The sequence below is a fragment of the Choloepus didactylus genome, chromosome X (assembly GCF_015220235.1).
Source record: "Choloepus didactylus isolate mChoDid1 chromosome X, mChoDid1.pri, whole genome shotgun sequence".
Taxonomy (NCBI): Eukaryota; Metazoa; Chordata; class Mammalia; order Pilosa; family Megalonychidae; genus Choloepus; species Choloepus didactylus.
Window position 1 is genome coordinate 17,269,462 of NC_051334.1, and position 24,289 is coordinate 17,293,750.

At 40.4% G+C, this 24,289-nt stretch overlaps 1 protein-coding gene across 1 annotated transcript in view; it reads right to left on the minus strand.

Annotated features, from left to right (window-relative positions):
- The window catches only part of MAP3K15 (mitogen-activated protein kinase kinase kinase 15), a 204,892-nt gene that overhangs the window by 92,823 nt on the left and 87,780 nt on the right, over nucleotides 1-24,289 (minus strand). The window contains 1 exon segment of the mRNA XM_037820970.1: nucleotides 1,954-2,121. Within this exon segment, the coding sequence (XP_037676898.1) occupies nucleotides 1,954-2,121 (168 nt within the window).

A 24,289-nucleotide genomic window follows, 5' to 3' on the forward strand; every position in this document is an offset into this window, starting at 1 on the left:
GACCACAATGGAATACAATTAGAAGTCAATAACCATCAGAGACTTAGAAAATTCACAAACACCTGAAGGTTAAACAACACACTCCTAAAATAAATGGTTTATAATGTAGAATGTAGGGGAACTAGTGATAGAGAGCAATTAATGAAAGGGGAAAGATAACCCAATAAGAACAGATAAGCTATCGTGGGTAAATTTAGCGTTCTGGGAATGCCCAGGAATGACTATGGTTTGTTAATTTCTCATGGGTATGGTAGGAACAAGTTCACAGAAATGTTGCTATATTAGGTTATTTTCTTGGGGTAGAGTAGGAACATGTTGGAAGTAAAGTAGTTATTTTAGGTTAGTTGTCTTTTTCTTACTCCCTTGTTAATGGTTTGCTTGAAATGTTTTTTTATTATATAACTTAAATTTTTTTTGATATAGTTAATTAAAAAAAAACAATGAAAAAATATGCAGAGCCCCCTTGAGGAGCCGGTGGAGAATGCAGGGGTGTTGGCCTGCCCTACCTCGATGGTTGCTGATGTGCTCACAGACATGGGGGACTGGTGGTTTGATGGGCTGAGCCCTCTACCGCGGGACTTGCCCTGGCAAGACTATTGCTGCAAAGGAGAGGCTAGGCCTCTCTATAATTGTGCCTAAGAGCCTCCTCCCGAATGCCTCTTTGTTGCTCACATGTGGCCCTCTCTCTCTCTAGCTAAGCCAACTTGGCAGGTGAAATCACTGCCCTCTCCTCTATGTGGGATCTGACACCCAGGGAAGTGAATCTCCCTGGCAACATGGAATATGACTCCTTGGGAAGAGTCTAGACCCGGCATTTTGGGATGGAGAACATCTTCTTGACCAAAAGGGGGATGTGAAAGGAAATGAAATAAGCTTCAGTGGCAGAGAGATTCCAAAAGGAGCCGAGAGGTCACTCTGGTGGGCACTCTTATGCACAATATAGACAACCCTTTTTAAGTTCTAATGAATTGGAATGGATAGCAGTAAATGCCTGAAACTATCCAACTACAACCCAGAACCCATGAATCTTGTAGACGATTGTATAAAAATGTAGCTTATGAGGGGTGACAATGTGATTGGGAAAGCCATGTGGACCACACTCCCCTTTGTCTAGTTTATGGATGGATGAGTAGAAAAATGGGGGCAAAAAAAAGGCACCCAGTGTTCTTTTTTACTTTGTTCTTTTTCACTTTAATTTTTATTCTTATTACTTGTGTGTGTGTGGTAATGAAAATGTCAAAAATTAATTTTGGTGATGAATACACAACTATATAATGGTACTGTAAACTGAATGTATGCTTTGTTTTGTATGACTGCATGGTATGTGAATATATCTCAATAAAAATGAATTAAAAAAAATTGTAGGCCATCCTTCCCAGCCCTTCTCATCCTCCCCTCTCTGCTTTACTTTTCTCCACAGCCCTCACCACCAGCTCGCGTCCTGTATACTTTACTTTTTTGTTTGTTTGCCCGACTTCCTTTACCAGCAACACGAGGTCTGAGAGGGCAGGAATTCCTGTCTAATGTGTCTGTGTCCCCACCATCTAGGAAAGTTTCTGGAGCACGGTAGGCCTTCAATAAATATTTGTTGAATGAATGAAGGAATTAATGATGAAGGATGAACAGCTCACTGGGAAGGTAGTGCCCCGATGGTGGTGGAACAAAGTTCTGGGAGAAGTAGCTGGCAAGAAACATGCTGAGCCTCCTCCTTTCCCTCCCGGACAAGTGAACCTGTTAGAAAAGGGTGCCATCAGAGGAAAACCCTGTTTCTAATGGTCTCCCCTTAGGAAAGGGGACCTGGAAAATTCCAAACCACACGTATTGCATTTTTTTTTCTTCCACTTGCTGACAGATAGGCAGACACATACACGGAGGAAAAGACCTGGGTCCTTAGCCTCCGTGATTCTGTCCTTTGCAAGCTGCACATGCTGTGGACCAGGGCTGAGGGGTTACCATTCAATGGCGCTGTCTCGGCTGGCGTCATCTTTACAGTCTGAGTCCAAGATGTCCTTATAGATCCTCCCGCACAGGCAGAATGTGTCGGGTGCTGGGTGGGCACAGATCTGCAGAACCTGGAGCATGACCTGAAGAGCCTTCTCCCGATCGCCCACACCGTTTCTCCTGAAAGGTACACGTGACAGGATCGTGAAAGTCTGACTCAAGGGATATGCATTCTGCCCAACAACTGGGTGTAATTACCACATGCTTTAGTGGGAACAACCGTCTAAATAGTATTTCATTTTCATTTGCAAATGTAACAACTAGTCAAGATCCACACTAGGAAATCTACAAATACACTCAGTCCCTACTTTGACCCCTTCTCTTTAAATCAGACCTAGACTGTGGCTAAACGGAGACACACATCAATTTATTTGGAAGGACAGAAAAAAATATGGGGGCCTCCCATAGCTAGATGGGGAGCAAGGAGTTCAGAAACTAAGCCTGAATTGGGAGGATACAGTTTGTCAAAAGGCTCTTTTGGAAAAGTGGCCAGGCCCCCCTGATTCAGAATGACAAGATGAACTCAGAAGTGACTCCAGACATTTCCTTATCTGAAATGCCTTGCCATCCTCATATGGGAAAGTCTCCATGTCACTCCTGTTTTCCTCTCTCATGTTACATCTACTGAAACAGGAAATTTAGGAAGTTATTTCTGCTTCTATAAATCGCATTCTTCTCTGCTATTATCTTATAGAGTTAAGCCTTTGTTTTACACACAGGAAACGGATTCCTTAGACAATGGTTAAAACAACTCTTGCCAATGAGCAAATCCCAAATTTATGGCTGTGAAATATTAAAAAATGTTTCTGTAAAACTCTAGGAACACATGTCCATCAGTAGCAGAGATAAGCTGGATAAACCACTGTACTTTCACCCATTGAAATATTAAAACCTGTAAAAAGGAATGAGATGATTTTTATATGCTGCTTGGGAGTGATCTCCAGAATACACTGTTAAGAGAAAAAAAGGTGCTGAATAATGTGCCAAGAATGCTAACCTTTTATGTGAGAAAAGGGGGATTTGAATAAATATATACATTTGCTTTCATTTATTCAATCTGGAAGAATAAACCAAAAAGTAAGAAAAGCGGATAGCAACAGGTAGAGGGAGGAGATGTGCTAAAGGCGACAGAGAGACAAGTGACACATTTTGGGATTTGACTTTCCGAAACTACCTGAGTGCTTTACATAATTATAAAACAATGAATTAAGCAAAAAAGTGTTCCCTAAAACCGCTGTTTTCCAATGAGCATATCATCTGAGTTTGTGACCAGGACAAAAATGAAACAAATGAACCTAGGTATCTGGTTCATGTCGTAACCACAAAAGGGACACACTATTTCATGTGATTTTGAAATGCATCAATTTGGCTCTATTTCCCTAGGAATAATGACAAACCCATGTTGCATCCTGCTGAACCAACAGTAGGACTCCTCCCAAAAGAAGAAATGGGGAGACACCCAGCAGGACCCCTCCAAACCACCCCCCAACGGGGCCTGTTGATTTTTCAGTAGAAGAGAAAAGAGATAAATACAAAATCAAAGAAATACAAATCCTGCAGCCCTAAATGTGAATTGAAATATCAACATAAACTCATTAAGTGGTTTTCCTTAAATATACATGCATATTTCCTAGCTCTGTCCACTGAAAATGTCTAAAAAAAAATGACCAACCCAGTGGCACTGAGAACCTCAAAGCCTGACTGGGATCTCTAAATTCATCTTTCGCTAAAAGTCACCAAGTTTCCTTGGAGAAACGGCTGCCTCTAGAAATGCCTAAAATGATCCTGGAACATCTTATCATATGAAGAAGCAAAGAAGCTACTAAGTTTGTATCAAAAAGACTCAGGAGCCACTTGAATCCATTTTGGGTCAAAGAGGGGATAATTTGAGCACTGAGAAGAATAATAACTACAAAGGATTGAAATATCAAACGTTAAAACGATGAGTTCATAATGAATGATTTGATAAAAACTCACTGGTCAGCTTTGAAGGATGCTAAGGAACCAACGCATTGCATTTAAAACTAATAAAGGCAAAAATCAAGCATTTATCCTCCTTTTCCTATACAGACTGTACATCAGGGTAACCAAGTCATTGATGAGGGGAAATTTCTCTTTATAAAGTATTTGTACTAATAAGTTGGGAAATGACGGAATTCAAATACCACTAGTTTGCAACACTTAATGAAATAATAGATCTAGGCAATGATTATCAATGGTGGCTAGCATCACAAATGAGAGAAACCAGATACAAGCATGTACCATCACCTATTCAGTATTCTTTCTCCCAAAAATTCAAACTGCAATCTAAAATAAGCCTCTAGATTGAACTACCAACTTATACAGGAAATGAGGGGACAGAGGACTTGTTAAACCACATCAGCAAAATCCCAAACGTTGGAAGTTTTACAGGACAAATGCTTCTCAACAAATAAATGATAAGGGAAAGAAAAAAAGAAGAATGGGAAATCTACCTACTAAAAAAGACTTAAGAGTCCTATCAACCAGATACAATGTATAGACCTTGTCTCAATCACGATTCAACTATAAAAAAAAATTCCTGAAACAATTGGGAAAATTTGAGCACTGACATTTAGGAATGATTGTTAATTTTAAGGTATGATGATGTAATTGTGATTATGTTTTTAAAAGGTGTACTTAACTTTTAGACACATTCTGAAATATCTATGGATAAAATATGCCTTTGCTTCAAAATAAATCCAGTGTTGGGGTGGGATGGAACGAGTGGGGGAACAGGGGAAACAAGACTGGCCATGTGACAATTACTGGATAAAGGGTACATCAGGGTCTGGTGTACTAGTCCCTACCTTTGAATAGGCTTGAAATTCCCATAATAAAAACAACAACAAAAAAAGTAAAAAGTACTTATCTTGAGTCAACAATTCCACTTCTAGAACCTATAATACAGAGTATATTTTGTTATGGGTTGAATTGTGTCACCCAGAAAGCTTTGTTGAAGCCCTAACCTCCAGTACCTCCGAGTGTGACCTAATTTGGAAATAGGGTTGTTGCAGATGCCATTAATTAAGGTAAGGTCAGGCTGGAGAGGGGAGGGCTCTAATCCACTGTGATTGGCGTTCTTAGAAGGAGAGAAGAGACACACAAAGGGAAGATGGCCATGTGATGACATGGCACAGATGGGAGTGATGATGCTGCAAGGAAAGGAACACCTGGGGCCAGCAGAAGCTGGAGAAGGTAAGGAAGGACTCTTCCCTAGAGCACCTGGAGATGAGCATGGTCCTGCCAACACCTTGATTTTGGACCCCTAGCTTCCGCAACTGTGAGAGAATAAATTTCTATTGCTTTAAGCCAGCCAGTTAGTGGTAATCTGTTACAGCAGCTCTCGGAAATTAATAAATGCTTAAAAACATAAACAATAATTTTTGAAAAAAGATGTTTATTACAGCACTGCTTTTATTTTTTTATTATTTTTTTTTAATCATCATTTTATTGAGATATATTCACATACCACGCAGTCATACAAAACAAATTGTACTTTCGATTGTTTACAGTACCATTACATAGTTGTACATTCATCACCTAAATCAATCCCTGACACCTTCATTAGCACACACACAAAAATAACAAGAATAATAATTAGAGTGAAAAACAGCAACTGAAGTAAAAAAGAACACTGGGAACCTTTGTCTGTTTGTTTGCTTCCCCTACTTTTCTACACATCCATCCATAAACTAGACAAAGTGGAGTTTGGTCCTTATGGCATTCCCAATCCCACTGTCACCCCTCATAAGCTACATTTTTATACAACTGTCTTCGAGATTCATGGGTTCTGGGTTGTAGTTTAATAGTTTCAGGTATCCACCACCAGCTACCCCAATTCTTTAGAACTTAAAAAAGGTTGTCTAAAGTGTGCGTAAGAGTGCCCACCAGAGTGATCTCTCGGCTCGTTTTGGAATCTCTCTGCCACTGAAGCTTATTTCATTTCCTTTCACATCCCCCTTTTGGTCAAGAAGATGTTCTCCATCCCACGATGCCGGGTCTACATTCCTCCCCGGGAGTCATATTCCACGTTGCCAGGGAGATTCACTTCCCTGGGTGTCTGATCCCACGTAGGGGGGAGGGCAGTGATTTCACCTTTCAAGTTGGCTTAGCCAGAGAGAGAGGGCCACATCTGAGCAACAAAGAGGCATTCAGGAGGAGACTCTTAGGCACAAATACAGGGAGGCCTAGCCTCTCCTTTGCAGCAACCGTCTTCCCAAGGGTAAAACTTATGGTAGAGGGCTCAACCCATCAAACCACCAGTCCCCTATGTCTGTGGTCATGTTAGCAACCATGAAGGTGGGGTAGGCAAATACCCCTGCATTCTCCACAGGCTCCTCAAGGGGGCACTACATCTTTTTTTTTTTTTTTTCCTTGTTTGTCTTTTTTCTTTTCTTTTTTTTTTTTTTAACTTTCCCTTCTTTTTTAAATCAACTGTATGAAAAAAAAAGTTAAAAAGAAAACAAACATACAATAAAAGAACATTTCAAAGAGACCATAACAAGGGAGTAAGAAAAAGACAACTAACCTAAGATAACTGCTTAACTTCCAACATGTTCCTACTTTACCCCAAGAAAGTTACATAATATAGCAACATTTCAGTGAACTTGTTCCTACTACATCCATCAGAAATTAACAGACCATAGTCATTTCTGGGCATCCCCAGAACGTTAAATAGCTTATCTGTTCTTCTTGGATTATTGTTCCCCCTTCCTTAATTGCTCTCTACTGCTAGTTCCCCTACATTCTACATTATAAACCATTTGTTTTTCCATTTTTCAAAGTTCACATTAGTGGTAGCATATAATATTTCTCTTTTTGTGCCTGGCTTATTTCGCTCAGCATTATGTCTTCAAGGTTCATCCATGTTGTCATATGTTTCACCAGATCGTTCCTTCTTACTGCCGCGTAGTATTCCATCGTGTGTATATACCACATTTTATTTATCCACTCATCTGTTGAAGGACATTTGGGTTGTTTCCATCTCTTGGCAATTGTGAATAATGCTGCTATGAACATTGGCGTGCAGATATCTGTTCGTGTCACTGCTTTCCGATCTTCCGGGTATATACCGAGAAGTGCAATCGCTGGATCGAATGGTAGCTCTATATCTAGTTTTCTAAGGAACTGCCAGACTGACTTCCAGAGTGGCTGAACCATTATACAGTCCCACCAACAATGAATAAGAGTTCCAATTTCTCCACATCCCCTCCAGCATTTGTAGTTTCCTGTTTGTTTAATGGCAGCCATTCTAATCGGTGTTAGATGGTATCTCATTGTGGTCTTAATTTGCATCTCTCTAATAGCTAGTGAAGCTGAACATTTTTTCATGTGTTTCTTGGCCATTTGTATTTCCTCTTCAGAGAACTGTCTTTTCATATCTTTTGCCCATTTTATAATTGGGCTGTCTGTACTATTGTCATTGAGTTGTAGGATTTCTTTGTATATGCAAGATATCAGTCTTTTGTCAGATACATGGTTTCCAAAAATTTTTTCCCATTGAGTTGGCTGCCTCTTTACCTTTTTGAGAAATTCCTTTGAGGTGCAGAAACTTCTAAGCTTGAGGAGTTCCCATTTATCTATTTTCTCTTTTGTTGCTTGTGCTTTGGGTGTAAAGTCTAGGAAGTGGCCTCCTAATACAAGGTCTTGAAGATGTTTTCCTACATTATCTTCTAGGAGTTTTATGGTACTTTCTTTTATATTGAGATCTTTGGTCCATTTTGAGTTAATTTTTGTGTAGGGGGTGAGGTAGGGGTCCTCTTTCATTCTTTTGGATATGGATATCCAACTCTCCCAGCCCCATTTGTTGAAAAGACCATTATGGCTCAGTTCGGTGACTTTGGGGGCCTTATCAAAGATCAGTCGGCCATAGATCTGAGGGTCGATCTCTGAATTCTCAATTCGATTCCATTGATCTATATGTCTATCTTTGTGCCAGTACCATGCTGTTTTGGCAACTGTGGCTTTATAATAAGCTTCAAAGTCAGGGAGTGTAAGTCCTCCCACTTCGTTTTTCTTTTTTAGAGTGTCTTTAGCAATTCGAGGCATCTTCCCTTTCCAAATAAATTTGATAACTAGCTTTTCCAAGTCTGCAAAGTAGGTTGTTGGAATTTTGATTGGGATTGCATTGAATCTGTAGATGAGTTTGGGTAGAATTGACATCTTAATGACATTTAGCCTTCCTATCCATGAACATGGAATATTTTTCCATCTTTTAAGGTCCCCTTCTATTTCTTTTAGTAGAGTTATGTAGTTTTCTTTGTATAGGTCTTTTACATCTTTGGTTAAGTTTATTCCTAGGTACTTGATTTTTTTAGTTGCTATTGAAAATGGTATCTTTTTCTTGAGTGTCTCTTCAGTTTGTTCATTTCTAGCATATAGAAACATTACTGACTTATGTGCATTAATCTTGTATCCTGCTACTTTGCTAAATTTGTTTATTAGCTCTAGTAGGTGTATCGTCGATTTCTCAGGGTTTTCTAGATATAAGATCATATCATCTGCAAACAATGACAGTTTTACTTCTTCTTTTCCAATTTGGATGCCTTTTATTTCTTTGTCTTGCCGGATTGCCCTGGCTAGCACTTCCAGCACAATGTTGAATAACAGTGGTGACAGCGGGCATCCTTGTCTTGTTCCTGATCTTAGAGGGAAGGCTTTCAGTCTCTCACCATTGAGTACTATGCTGGCTGTGGGTTTTTCATAAATGCTCTTTATCATGTTGAGGAAGTTTCCTTCAATTCCTACCTTTTGAAGTGTTTTTATCAAAAAGGGATGTTGGATTTTGTCAAATGCTTTTTCAGCATCTATTGAGATGATCAATTGATCTTTCCCTTTCGAGTTTTTAATGTGTTGTAATACATTGATTGTTTTTCTTATGTTGAACCATCCTTGCATGCCTGGAATGAACCCCACTTGGTCATGGTGTATGATTTTTTTAATGTGTCTTTGGATTCGATTTGCAAGTATTTTGTTGAGGATTTTTGCATCTATATTCATTAGGGAGATTGGCCGGTAGTTTTCCTTTTTTGTAGCATCTTTGCCTGGTTTTGGTATTAGATTGATGTTAGCTTCATAAAATGAGTTAGGTAGTGTTCCATTTTTTTCAATGTTTTGAAAGAGTTTGAGTAAGATTGGTGTCAGTTCTTTCTGGAAAGTTTGGTAGAATTCCCCTGTGAAGCCATCTGGCCCTGGGCATTTATTTGTGGGAAGATTTTTGATGACTGATTGGATCTCTTTGCTTGTGATGGGTTGGTTGAGGTCTTCTATTTCTTCTCTGGTCAGTCTAGGTTGTTCATATGTTTCCAGGAAATTGTCCATTTCTTCTACATTATCCAGTTTGTTGCCATACAGTTGTTCATAATATCCTCTTATAATTTTTTTAATTTCTTCAGGATCTGCAGTTATGTCACCTTTTTCATTCATTATTTTGTTTATATGGGTCTTCTCTCTTTTTGATTTTGTCAGTCTAGCTAGGGGCTTGTCAATCTTGTTGATCTTCTCAAAGAACCAACTTTTGGTGATATTTATCCTCTCTATTGTTTTTTTGTTCTCTATGTCATTTATTTCTGCTTTAATCCTTGTTATTTCTTTTCTTGTACTTGGTTTAGGATTGGTTTGCTGTTCATTTTCTAGCTTCTTCAGTTGATCCATTAGTTCTTTGATTTTGGCTCTTTCTTCCTTTTTAATATATGCGTTTAGTGCTATAAATTTCCCCCTTAGCACTGCTTTTGCTGCATCCCATAGGTTTTGGTATGTTGTGTTCTCATTTTCATTCGTCTCTATATATTTAGCAATTTCTCTTGCTATTTCTTCTTTAACCCACTGATTGTTTAGGAGTGTGTTGTTTAACCTCCAGGTATTTGTGAATTTTCTAAGTCTCTGATGGTTATTGACTTCTAATTGTATTCCATTGTGGTCAGAGAATGTGCTTTGAATAATTTCAATCTTTTTAAATTTATTGAGGCTTGTTTTATGTCCCAGCATATGATCTATTCTGGAGAATGTTCCGTGAGCACTAGAAAAGTATGTGTATCCTGGTGATTTGGGATGTAATGTCCTGTAGATGTCTGTTAAATCTAATTCATTTATCAGATTGTTTAGGTTTTCAATTTCCTTATTGGTCTTCTGTCTGGTTGATCTATCTATAGGAGAGAGTGATGTGTTGAAGTCTCCCACAATTATTGTGGAAACATCAATTGCTTCCTTTAGTTTTGCCAATGTTTCTCTCATGTATTTTGTGGCACCTTGATTGGGTGCATAGACATTTACGATTGTTATTTCTTCTTGCTGAATTGCCCCTTTTATTAGTATGTAGTGGCCTTCTTTGTCTCTCAAAACATCCCTGCATTTGAAGTCTATTTTATCTGAGATTAATATTGCTACACCTGCTTTCTTTTGGCTGTAGCTTGCATGAAATATTTTTTTCCATCCTTTCACTTTCAGTTTCTTTGTGTCCCTGGGTCTAAGATGAGTCTCTTGTATGCAACATATTGATGGTTCATTTTTTTTGATCCATTCTGCGAATCTATATCTTTTAATTGGGGAGTTTAATCCATTTACATTCAACGTTAAAACCGTGAAGGCATTTCTTGAATCGGCCATCTTATCCTTTGGATTATGTTTGCCATATTTTTCCCTCTCTCTATTAATATCCTTTATTGTACCCATACCGAATCTCTTTAGTACTGAACCTTTCTCCAGGTCTCTCTGTCCTGTCTTTGTTTCTCTGTCTGTAGGGCTCCCTTTAGTATCTCCAGTAGGGCAGGTCTCTTGTTAGCAAATTCTCTCAGCATTTCTTTGTCTGTGAAAAATTTAAGCTCTCCCTCAAATTTGAAGGAGAGCTTTGCTGGATAAAGTATTCTTGGCTGGAAATTCCTCTCACTCAGAATTTTAAATATATCGTGCCACTGCCTTCTTGCCTCCATGGTGGCTGCTGAGTAGTCACTACTTAGTCTTATGCTGTTTCCTTTGTATGTGGTGAATTGCTTTTCTCTTGCTGCTTTCAGAACTTGCTCCTTCTCTTCTATGTTTGACAGTGTGATCAGTATATGTCTCGGAGTGGGTTTTTTTTGGATTTATTCTATTTGGAGTTCGCTGAGCATTTATGATTTGTGTATTTATGTTGTTTAGAAGATTTGGGAAGTTTCCCCAACAATTTCTTTGAATACTCTTCCTAGACCTTTACCCTTTTCTTCCCCTTCTGGGACACCAATGAGTCTTATATTCGGACGTTTCATATTATCTATCATATCCCTGAGGTCCATTTCGAGTTTTTCAATTTTTTTACCCATTCTTTCTTTTATGCTTTCATTTTCCATTCTGTCATCTTCCAGGTCACTGATTCGTTGTTCAACTTCCTCTAGTCTTGTACTATGAGTGTCCAGAATCTTTTTAATTTGGTCAACAGTTTCTTTAATTTCCATAAGATCATCCATTTTTTTATTTAGTCTTGCAATGTCTTCTTTATGCTCTTCTAGGGTCTTCTTGATTTCCTTCATATCCCGTACTAGGGTCTCATTGTTCATCTTTAGTTCTTTGAGTAGCTGCTCTAGGTGGTGTGTCTCTTCTGGTCTTTTGATTTGGGTGCTTGGGCTTGGGTTATCCATATCGTCTGGTTTTTTCATATGCTTTATAATTTTCTGTTGTTTTTGGCCTCGTGGCATTTGCTGAACTTGATAGGGTTCTTTTAGGGTTTGTAGACCAGTTGAAGTCCTTATCTCTAATTTATCAGATCTACAGCTTCGTGGAGTACACTTTCTCTAACTAACCAGCAGGTGGCGTCCACGAGCCACCTGTTCTCCACAAGCCAGATCTCCCCTGCTTAGCCTTTTTGGTGAGTGGGGGAGTGAGTCTTGCGGGGCCCAATTTGTGTACCAAGCTTGCGTGTGTAGTTGGTGTTGCCTGCCCTGTATGTGGGGCGTGTTTCTGGGCAGTCGGGGAGGGGGGGGTGGCCCTAACAATCAAATCTCCCTGATGATCCTAGAGTTTTAAAGCTGCTGCAATAGTCTAATCCTTCAGTTCAGTCCTGCCACAGTTTGTCTCTGCCACTGACCCACAAGTCTTTGGTATTGGCGTATGGCTCCTGAGACTTGCAAGTGGGCCCCTCTTCCAGGCTGTGCACCCCGGGTCCTCTGTTGAGGGATGACTGTGCTATGTCACAGGTGAGTGCCGTCCCCCCAGGGTAGTTCTGGGCTGCTGGGCTGTGTAGGGAGGCTCCCAGTCTGCTCAAATGATGGCTGAATGGGGCTTTGTTAATTCACACTGCTCCACATTCCCAGCTCTGGGACCTTCAGCTGAGGTTGCAGGGAAGGCTAATGTCCACGCCCAGTTTTGTGGTGTGTGCCTGTTATTTGAAGCACTTCCGTCACACTGGGTTGTCTGGGGCAGCTCTGGGCTATGGGGCTGGCGATGGGCAGGAGTGTTTCCTGTCCACCAGGATGGTGGCTGTGAGCGGACACCCCCCTTTTCTTGGGAAGTTGTGTTGTTTAGTGAATTTTCTCAGCCACTGGAATATTGCCTTTTGTCTCAGAGCTCTCTTAGTTCTGCTCTTGACTTGACGTGCCCAAATTTCAATTCTTTGAAGCTTTCTGTATTGAGCTTCTTAGAGTAATTGTTTTAGAAAAAGCAAAAAGGATTTAAAAAAAAAAAAAAAAAAAAAAAAAACGGCCCTCCTCAGAGATCTAATGGGTTATTGAAATGCTAATAGACAAAGCAACCAGGGCCATTAAGGAAAGATGCACAGGGCAGAGAGATCAGCTTTGCTTCGGGATTTGCATATGCGCCTCGAGGCCTGATCTCCGCCCTTCCCCTTTCTGTGTTCACCAGAACTCGAAAAATCCTCTGCTTTTATTTTGGAGTTTTTCGTGTTGTTTTTTTTCTATGTCTGTCTCCTCTCTGCTGGGCTGGCTGCTCTCAGAGTCTCTGGTGTCTGGTCTCAGTCTATCTATGGTTGGAGTTTGAATTAGTAGAATGAGTTTCCGATAAGAGCAGCCACTGCAATTCTCCCTTCTCCTTCCCGGAGCTGACAGCCCCTCCTCCCCCGGGACTGAGCCTGGCAGGGAGGGGCGCGGGTCCCCTGGCCGCAAAAACTTACAGATTTCGCTGATCTCAGCAGTTCCACGTTTTCATGAGTGTTGTATGAAGTATGCCCAAAGACAGATTGCTCTGTGGTGTCCAGTCTACGCAGTTCCTGGCTTTTTACCTACTTTCCTGGAGGAGTAACTAAAACATACAGCTCACCAGTCTGCCATCTTGCCCCGCCCTCACAGCACTGCTTTTAATAGTGAAAGATTGGAGATGACCCAGATGTCCATTAACAGAAGAATGGTGCAATATATTTTGTAACAACCAAACTACTAAAAACGGAGCAACACAGATGTGGCCCTCTCTCTCTACCTAAGCCAACTTGAAAGGTGAAATCACTGCCATCCCCTCTATGTGGGATCAGACACCCAGGGTAATGAATCTCCCTGGCAACGTGGAATATGACTCCCAGGGAGGAATGTAGACCTGGCATCGTGGAATGGAGAACATCTTCTTGACCAAAAGGGGGATGTGAAAGGAAATGAAATAAGCTTCAGTGGCAGAGAGATTCCAAAAGGAGCCGAGAGGTCACTCTGGTGGGCACTCTTATGCACACTTTAGACAACCCTTTTTAGGTTCTAAAGAATTGGGGTAGCTGGTGGTGGATACCTGAAACTATCAAACTACAACCCAGAACCCATGAATCTCGAAGACAATTGTATAAAAATGTAGCTTATGAGGGGTGACAATGGGATTGGGAAAGCCATAAGGACCACACTCCACTTTGTCTAGTTTATGGATGGATGAGTAGAAAAATAGGGGAAGGAAACAAACAAACAAACAGACAAAGGCACCCAGTGTTCTTTTTTACTTTAATTGCTCTTTTTCACTTTAATTATTATTCTTGTTATTTTGGTGTGTGTGCTAATGAAGGTGTCAGGGATTGATTTAGGTGATGAATGTACAACTATGTAATGGTACTGTGAACAATCGAATGTACGATTTGTTTTGTATGACTGCGTAGTATGTGAATATATCTCAATAAAATGAAGATTTAAAAAAAATAAAAATAAAAACAGAGCAACACTTATTTTAAAAAGCAGATCTGTTGTGGCCCTCTCTCTCTATCTGAGCCACCTCGGCAGGTGAACTCACTGCCCTCCCCCCCTACGTGGGACCTGACTCCCAGGGGTGTAAATCTCCCTGGCAACGTGGGATATGACTCCCAGGGATGAATCTGGACCCGACATCGTGGGATTGAGAACATCTTCTTGACCAAAAGGGGGAAGAGAAACGAAACCAAATAAAGTTTCAGTGGCTGAGAGATCTCAAATGGAGTCAAGAGGTCACTCTGGTGGACATTCTTATGCACTATATAGATATCCCTTTTTAGGTTTTAATGTATTGGAATAGCTAGAAGTAAATACCTGAAACTATCAAACTCCCACCCAGCAGCCTTGACTCTTGAAGACGATTGTATAACAATGTAACTTACAAGGCGTGACAGTGTGATTGTGAAAGCCCTGTGGATCACACTCCCTTTATCTAGTGTATGGATGGATGAGTAGAAAAACGGGGGCAAAAAAACTAAATGAAAAAATAGGGTGGGAGGATGATTTGGGTGTTCTTGTTTACTTTTATTTTTTATTTTTACTTTTTCTGGTATAAGGAAAATGTTCAAAGAATAGATTGGGGTGATGAATGCACAACTATATGATGGTACTGTGAACAGTTGATTGTACACCACAGATGATTGTACAATATGTGAATATATCTCAATAAAATTGATTTTTTAAAAAAAAAAACCAGATCTGTATGTAATTATATAGAATGTCCATAACATTTTATGGCAAAAAATTGCTGAGCCAAATGTACAGCATGATCCCATTCTTTGAAATAAATACTATTTACATATATGCTTAAGTGCATAGACAAGTGTCTAGAAGGATATACATCATAAAGCATTCAAAAAACCATTGCTGGGATTGATATAAGATAATCCTGTATATATTTTACTAATAACCATTCTAATAAATGAATAGAGAAACTATCCCTTTAAATTCTTGCCAATTCTACAACAGACTCTTCTATGCTTTCTTTCCTGAGGAAGTGTAACTCAAGAAACCACTGCATCAGCTAAGATGACAGATTAGTACCTAAAACAGCCTTTTTCAATCAGGGTTCTACAAGAGAATTAAGCCCTACAAAAATTATTTGATTATCTGAGTGACTATTTTCTCATTTACCCCAAGGATGATACATAGTTAGCCCCATTCTGCATGCATGAGAGAGAAATTAACTCATTCCACACAATGGATGCCTTAGAGCATTTGGGTTAATTCTCCTGTGGAACCCTGGCTGAGAAGAGCTAATCTAGAGACTTGGCATCCCTCTAGAAGCATGCAATAAATTAAGCCTGTTTTTTCAACTCTGACTTTTTCCATTTTCTACCTTGGTCCTTTTCTAATATATTTGATCTTTCCTCTCTGTTTTATAGAATTCAATTCAAGTAGCCTGCACACCAGATCTCTTGATGAACAGCCCATCCACGATATTCTTTAATTTCTAAGAGCTAATAGTTACCAACCCAACTCAATCTTACTAAAGCATTTTAAATAATTTTTTAGAGTCTGTGGCAAGAAAATGAAAAAGATCAAAACTTTAACGAGGAACAAAATTTCTACATATGTTATGAGCCATCTTTTGAGATGTGAAATTTCAGGATTCTGAAAAGAATGTACTTAACTCTCTTCAATGCTTAATTATTGATTTGAGTTCAGGTTTGTTGCTGTTGTTACTTGGTCTAGTTATGTCTAGAGTTCCTTCAGATTTTTTCATTAATTTGAAACTCACCCTTGTGACTCAAAACAAAAGGTCTTTTGTGCATAATCCAAACAGAAAATCAAATATCTGCAGAAATGAAAAGCAAAGAGATTTTCAGCTTAAAAGGCAGTTTAAGACAGGTGCTAAACAGCTAACCCCTTCAGTGGTTAATAATCAGTTTTCAGATCTCAAGATATCGAAGAACAAGCCCACAGATAAATACTCCTGTATTTAATCAGTCAGCAACATCTGTTTCTAGCACTAAGGCCATTTCACAATTAACAGAAGAAAATAAACTAAGACCGTGGTTCTCAACTCTGGCTGCACAGTATAATTACCTGGGGAGCTTTAAAAATCCTGGGGTCCAGGCTGCACCCCAGACCTATTCCATGAGAATCTCTGGAGATGGGACCCAGACATCGGTGTTTCTTACTCTGGACATTTCGGATCCAGTGGTCTGGGTTACTGCTAAATCCACTGATTAATTCTCAAGCCTCCTCTCGTTTGACCCACCAACAGCATTTGATAGTTGAGCGCTCCTCCCCCCCCCCCCGGACCACCTTCATTTGGCTTGCAGGATACCATACTTTCCTGATTTTCCTCCTACCTTAGTAGAATTTTCTGGTTCCTATTCATCTCCCTGACCTTTTTTTTTTTTTTTTTTTTTTTTTTTTTTTTTTTTTTTTTTTTTTTTTTAAGGTCCCCTTCTATTTCTTTTAGTAGAGTTATGTAGTTTTCTTTGTATAGGTCTTTTACATCTTTGGTTAAGTTTATTCCTAGGTACTTGATTTTTTTAGTTGCTATTGAAAATGGTATCTTTTTCTTGAGTGTCTCTTCAGTTTGTTCATTTCTAGCATATAAAAACATTACTGATTTATGTGCATTAATCTTGTATCCCGCTACTTTGCTAAATTTGTTTATTAGCTCTAGTAGGTGTATCGTTGATTTCTCAGGGTTTTCTAGATATAAGATCATATCATCTGCAAACAATGACAGTTTTACTTCTTCTTTTCCAATTTGGATGCCTTTTATTTCTTTGTCTTGCCGGATTGCCCTCGCTAGCACTTCCAGCACAATGTTGAATAACAGTGGTGACAGCGGGCATCCTTGTCTTGTTCCTGATCTTAGAGGGAAGGCTTTCAGTCTCTCACCATTGAGTACTATGCTGGCTGTGGGTTTTTCATATATGCTCTTTATCATGTTGAGGAAGTTTCCTTCAATTCCTACCTTTTGAAGTGTTTTTATCAAAAAGGGATGTTGGATTTTGTCAAATGCTTTTTCAGCATCTATTGAGATGATCAATTGATTTTTCCCTTTCGAGTTTTTAATGTGTTGTAATACATTGATTGTTTTTCTTATGTTGAACCATCCTTGCATGCCTGGAATGAACCCCACTTGGTCATGGTGTATGATTTTTTTAATGTGTCTTTGGATTCGATTTGCAAGTATTTTGTTGAGGATTTTTGCATCTATATTCATTAGGGAGATTGGCCGGTAGTTTTCCTTTTTTGTAGCATCTTTGCCTGGTTTTGGTATTAGATTGATGTTAGCTTCATAAAATGAGTTAGGTAGTGTTCCATTTTTTTCAATGTTTTGAAAGAGTTTGAGTAAGATTGGTGTCAGTTCTTTCTGGAAAGTTTGGTAGAATTCCCCTGTGAAGCCATCTGGCCCTGGGCATTTATTTGTGGGAAGATTTTTGATGACTGATTGGATGTCTTTGCTTGTGATGGGTTGGTTGAGGTCTTCTATTTCTTCTCTGGTCAGTCTAGGTTGTTCATATGTTTCCAGGAAATTGTCCATTTCTTCTACATTATCCAGTTTGTTACCATACAGTTGTTCATAATATCCTCTTATAATTTTTTTAATTTCTTCAGGATCTGCAGTTATGTCACCTTTTTCATTCATTATTTTGTTTATATGGGTCTTCTCTCTTTTTGATTTTGTCAGTCTAGCTAGGGGCTTGTCAATCTTGTTGATCTTCTCAAAGAACCAACTTTTGGTGATATTTATCCTTTCTATTGTTTTTTTGTTCTCTATGTCATTTATTTCTGCTTTAATCCTTGTTATTTCTTTTCTTGTACTTGGTTTAGGATTGGTTTGCTGTTCATTTTCTAGCTTCTTCAGTTGATCCATTAGTTCTTTGATTTTGGCTCTTTCTTCCTTTTTAATATATGCGTTTAGTGCTATAAATTTCCCCCTTAGCACTGCTTTTGCTGCATCCCATAGGTTTTGGTATGTTGTGTTCTCATTTTCATTCGTCTCTATATATTTAGCAATTTCTCTTGCTATTTCTTCTTTAACCCACTGATTGTTTAGGAGTGTGTCGTTTAACCTGAAGGTATTTGTGAATTTTCTAAGTCTCTGATGGTTATTGACTACTAATTGTATTCCATTGTGGTCAGAGAATGTGCTTTGAATAATTTCAATCTTTTTAAATTTATTGAGGCTTGTTTTATGTCCCAGCATATGATCTATTCTGGAGAAAGTTCCGTGAGCACTAGAAAAGTATGTGTATCCTGTTGATTTGGGATGTAATGCCCTGTAGATGTCTGTTAAATCTAATTCATTTATCAGATTGTTTAGGTTTTCAATTTCCTTATTGGTCTTCTGTCTGGTTGATCTATCTATAGGAGAGAGTGATGTGTTGAAGTCTCCCACAATTATTGTGGAAACATCAATTGCTTCCTTTAGTTTTGCCAATGTTTCTCTCATGTATTTTGTGGCACCTTGATTGGGTGCATAGACATTTACGATTGTTATTTCTTCTTGCTGAATTGCCCCTTTTATTAGTATGTAGTGGCCTTCTTTGTCTCTCAAAACATCCCTGCATTTGAAGTCTATTTTATCTGAGATTAATATTGCTACACCTGCTTTCTTTTGGCTGTAGCTTGCATGAAATATTTTTTCCATCCTTTCACTTTCAGTTTCTTTGTGTCCCTGTGTCTAAGATGAGTCTCTTGTATGCAACATATTGATGGTTCATTTTTTTTGATCCATTCTGCGAATCTATATCTTTTAATTGGGGAGTTTAATCCATTTACATTCAACGTTAAAACCGTGAAGGCATTTCTTGAATCGGCCATCTTATCCTTTGGATTATGTTTGCCATACTTTTCCCTCTCTCTATTAATATCCTTTATTGTACCCATACCGAATCTCTTTAGTACTGAACCTTTCTCCAAGTCTCTCTGTCCTGTCTTTGTTTCTCTGTCTGTAGGGCTCCCTTTAGTATCTCCAGTAGGGCAGGTCTCTTGTTAGCAAATTCTCTCAGCATTTCTTTGTCAGTGAAAAATTTAAGCTCTCCCTCAAATTTGAAGGAGAGCTTTGCTGGATAAAGTATTCTTGGCTGGAAATTCCTCTCACTCAGAATTTTAAATATATCGTGCCACTGCCTTCTCGCCTCCATGGTGGCTGCTGAGTAGTCACTACTTAGTCTTATGCTGTTTCCTTTGTATGTGGTGAATTGCTTTTCTCTTGCTGCTTTCAGAACTTGCTCCTTCTCTTCTATGTTTGACAGTGTGATCAGTATATGTCTCGGAGTGGGTTTTTTGGATTTATTCTATTTGGAGTTCGCTGAGCATTTATGATTTGTGTACTTATGTTGTTTAGAAGATTTGGGAAGTTTTCCCCAACAATTTCTTTGAATACTCTTCCTAGACCTTTACCCTTTTCTTCCCCTTCTGGGACACCAATGAGTCTTATATTCGGACGTTTCATATTATCTATCATATCCCTAAGGTCCATTTCGAGTTTTTCAATTTTTTTCCCCATTCTTTCTTTTATGTTTTCATTTTCCATTCTGTCATCTTCCAGGTCACTGATTCGTTGTTCAACTTCCTCTAGTCTTGTACTATGAGTGTCCAGAATCTTTTTAATTTGGTCAACAGTTTCTTTAATTTCCATAAGATCATCCATTTTTTTATTTAGTCTTGCAATGTCTTCTTTATGCTCTTCTAGGGTCTTCTTGATTTCCTTCATATCCCGTACTAGGGTCTCATTGTTCATCTTTAGTTCTTTGAGTAGCTGCTCTAGGTGTGTCTCTTCTGGTCTTTTGATTTGGGTGCTTGGGCTTGGGTTATCCATATCGTCTGGTTTTTTCATATGCTTTATAATTTTCTGTTGTTTTTGGCCTCGTGGCATTTGCTGACCTTGATAGGGTTCTTTTAGGGTTTGTAGACCAGTTGAAGTCCTTATCTCTAATTTATCAGATCTACAGCTTCGTGGAGTACACTTTCTCTAACTAACCAGCAGGTGGCGTCCACGAGCCACCTGTTCTCCACAAGCCAGATCTCCCCTGCTTAGCCTTTTTGGTGAGTGGGGGAGTGAGTCTTGTGGGGCCCAATTGGTGTCCCAAGCTTGCGTGTGTAGTTGGTGTTGCCTGCCGTGTATGTGGGGCGTGTTTCTGGGCAGTCGGGGAGGGGGGGTGGCCCTAACAATCAAATCTCCCTGATGATCCTAGAGTTTTAAAGCTGCTGCAATAGTCTAATCCTTCAGTTCAGTCCTGCCACAGTTTGTCTCTGCCACTGACCTACAAGTCTTTGGTATTGGCGTATGGCTCCTGAGACTTGCAAGTGGGCCCCTCTTCCAGGCTGTGCACCCCGGGTCCTCTGTTGAGGGATGACTGTGCTATGTCACAGGTGAGTGCCGTCCCCCCAGGGCAGTTCTGGGCTGCTGGGCTGTGTTGGGAGGCTCCCAGTCTGCTCAAATGATGGCTGAATGGGGCTCTGTTAATTCACACTGCTCCCCCTTCCCAGCTCTGGGACATTCAGCTGAGGTTGCAGGGAAGGCTAATGTCCACGCCCAGTTTTGTGGTGTGTGCCTGTTATTTGAAGCACTTCCGTCACACTGGGTTGTCTGGGGCAGCTCTGGGCTATGGGGCTGGCGATGGGCAGGAGTGTTTCCTGTCCACCAGGATGGTGGCTGTGAGCGGACACCCCCCTTTTCTTGGGAAGTTGTGTTGTTTAGTGAATTTTCTTAGCCACTGGATTATTGCCTTTTGTCTCAGAGCTCTCTTAGTTCTGCTCTTGACTTGACGTGCCCAAATTTCAATTCTTTGAAGCTTTCTGTATTGAGCTTAGATTTCGCTGATCTCAGCAGTTCCACGTTTTCATGAGTGTTGTATGAAGTATGCCCAAAGACAGATTGTTCTGTGGTGTCCAGTCCACGCAGTTCCTGGCTTTTTACCTACTTTCCTGGAGGAGTAACTAAAACATACAGCTCACCAGTCTGCCATCTTGCCCCGCCTCCTCCCTGACCTTTTAAAGCTGGAGTGTCCATAGGCACACCCTTGACCTTTCCTCTCTCCCTTTACACTAGATCCTCTGGTGATATCGTCTACTGTTGTGATTTTTAAAAAATCTTCTATATTCTGATGAGTCCCAAATTTCTATCCCCAGCCCAGACCCCTCCCCTATAATCCAAACTCGTATATACAACTGCCTTCTCGGCATCTTCCTTGGATGTCTCATACCTCCAACTTAACAAGTCCCCAAATAAAACTCTTGCTCTTCCCATCCAACCTGTTCTCCTCACAATATGCCCCATCCTTCCTATTATCCAGGCCCAAAACTTGGTAGTCATGCTTGATTCCTCCAACATCCTTTTTGCAACCACTAAATTCTGTTGGCTTTCATTTCAAAACACATCCCCAATTGGTCGACTCGTCATCACTCCCAGTGACCACCCTGGTCCAAGCCACTGTCACTTCCTGCTTCCACCCTCACCCCTCTATGATCTCTTCTCAACATAGAGTGATGCAGCTAAACCATAAGTCAGATATCATTCCTCTACTCAAAACCCTCCAGTGGCTTCCCATCTCCCATCAGAAGCCAATTTTCTTAGAATAGCTTACACGGCTCTACAAGATCTGGTGTCCAGTTATTTCTCCAGCCTCACCTCCCACTATCCACACCCCATTACCTACCTATGCAGTTCCAGCTACACAAATCTCCTTGCTATTTCCCACATACAGCCACCTCCCCACCTCAAAACGTTTGCATTTGTTGATCCCTCCACTTGGAATGCTCTTCCCCCATATAGTCACATGGTTTCTTCCCTCACCTCTTTCAGATCTTTTCTCTGTCACCCAACTTAAAATTGCAATCTCCCTCCTCTCATTGGCCCTCCCTACCAACCTACCCTGTTTTATTAAATTTTACTTACTTTGTTTATTGTCTCTCCTGTTGTGGGTTGAATTGCATCCTCCAAAAAGATACATTCAAATTCTAATCCTGGTACTTGTGAATTTGCTTTTATCTGGAAATAGGTCTTTGGAGATGTAATCAAATTGAAGTCATACTGGATGAGGGTTGGCCCTAATCCAATGACTGGTGTCCTTTTAAGAGGGGAGTTTGGACACAGAGACCCACACAGGCCATGTGACAATGGAGGCAGAGATTGGGGTGACACATCTACAAGCCAAGGAATCCAAGGGTCACTAGCTAGGAAGAGGCAAGAAAGGATCCTTCCCTTGAGCCTTCAAAGAGAGAGCATAGCCCTCCCAACACCTTGATTTTGGACTTCTGGCCTCCAGAACTGAGCGAGAATAATATTTCTGATGTTTTAAGTCACCCAGTTGGTGGTGATAGAAACTGAACAGTTTCTGAAACTGTCCCACTGGGCCAATTGTTGTTCTGTTTGCCCTCAGATACATTCCTTGTCTTTCTCTGCTCTGCTTTGTTTCACAGGGGAGCTGACTCCCACAGGTTGTTTCCCAGGCTCCCCGGTCAGCTCACTGCCAGCTATGAGCAGCCATAGGAGGCACCGGTGTAAGACTAACTAGAGGATGAGAAGAAGGAAGGAGCCAGAGTTTTTTCTCCCTCTTTTTGTGTTTTGGGTGGTGACTCTAGTCACAGCTACCTCTCTTCTGTACATCTAGCTCCCACCAGGCTGGCTCACTATAGTTCCAGCTTCTTCCAGGTGATCATGGCTCCTGGGTTCTGATAACATCACCCCTTCCCTGTGCCCCTCCAACCAAGGAGCAGGAGCAACTTCCTGCTAATGCTCATTTCTGGGCTGCCTCTCAATTTCCTGTTTGGCTTCTCAGCTCTTCTTCTATCAACTGTGTAACCAATTTCCTGTATTAAATTTCCTCTATTTTCAATAAATAGAGGGGTTTCTGTTTCCTGACTGCAGCCTGACAGATACACACCTGCCACGAGAAAGCAGGTGCCCTATACTGGCCAGAAGCCTCATATTTATAGAAGGAGACAGGGACAATTAAAGTCAACCTGTGTTTTGGTATGAACAATGGCCAGAGCCAAAGAAGACACACAAACCAGAATGGTCATTCTCCTACTCCAAAAATATGATAGAACAATTCTTAAATCATCCCAACCCTGCTGCCATCATCCCAAACTTTCCCTGTCTCCCGGGAAAATTCAAGGTGCTATTTTCAGTAATCATAAAGCCACTCTCTGGTAGAGCAGGCTCTACACTAGGCTGTCAGGCCCAGGTGTACAGCTGGGCATTTCTCAGGCTGCTTTTCCCATTCTCACAGGGGCAGCAGGAGCTGAGAGTGTATTCCTGCCTCAACTCTCGGTCCTGCTATGTGGTATGTTCCCAGGGATCTCCACACTGATGGAGTCAGTTAAATTCTGCTAATTTGAATGTTGCAGCAGAGATTGGACATACTCATCAAGCCTCCTTCCCTACTCCCTCCCCTGCTCTGGGAACTCAGTCAGACCGTATCTCCCAGCTTCTCTCGCAGTTAGGTTGGATTGTGAGACTGAGTTTCGGCCAATGAGATGTGCAGAGTAATGAACATCACTTCCTGACCAGGCCCATGAAAACCTCCCTGGTATAGCCCCAAAGTGGAAACAACCCAAGTGTCCATCACCTGATGAATGAATAAACAAAATGTTATAGATCCATGCAATGGAATATTATTTGGCAATAAAAAGGGATCATGCTACAACATGGATGATCCTCGGAAACATTCTGCAAAGTGAAATAAGCTCGACGCAAAGGACCACGTATTATATAATCCCATTTTTACGAAATGTCCAGAATAGGTAAACCCGTTCAGACAGAAAGTAGATTAGTGTTTGCCTAGGGCTAGGGGAGGGAACTAGAGGGGAAAAGGGTGGTAACTGCTAAAGGTTATGGGTTTTTTTTTTGGGGGGGGGAGGGTGGTGAAAATGTTCTAAAATTGATTATGGTGACAGTTGCACAACCTTATGAATACACTAAAAACCACTGAATTTTATACCTTAGGTGGGCAAATTGTACATGAATTATATCTCAATAGAGCTGTAAAAAACACAGACACATAAACTTCCCTGATGATTCACCAATGCTCTTTTTTTTCTTATTGTCTGGATGAAAGGAAATCTTAGGATCTAGGAGAAGGCAGAGGCACACGATGGGAAAAAAAGACTGAGTCCATCAAGTAACTGCCCAGAGAGGAGATTTCCCAACC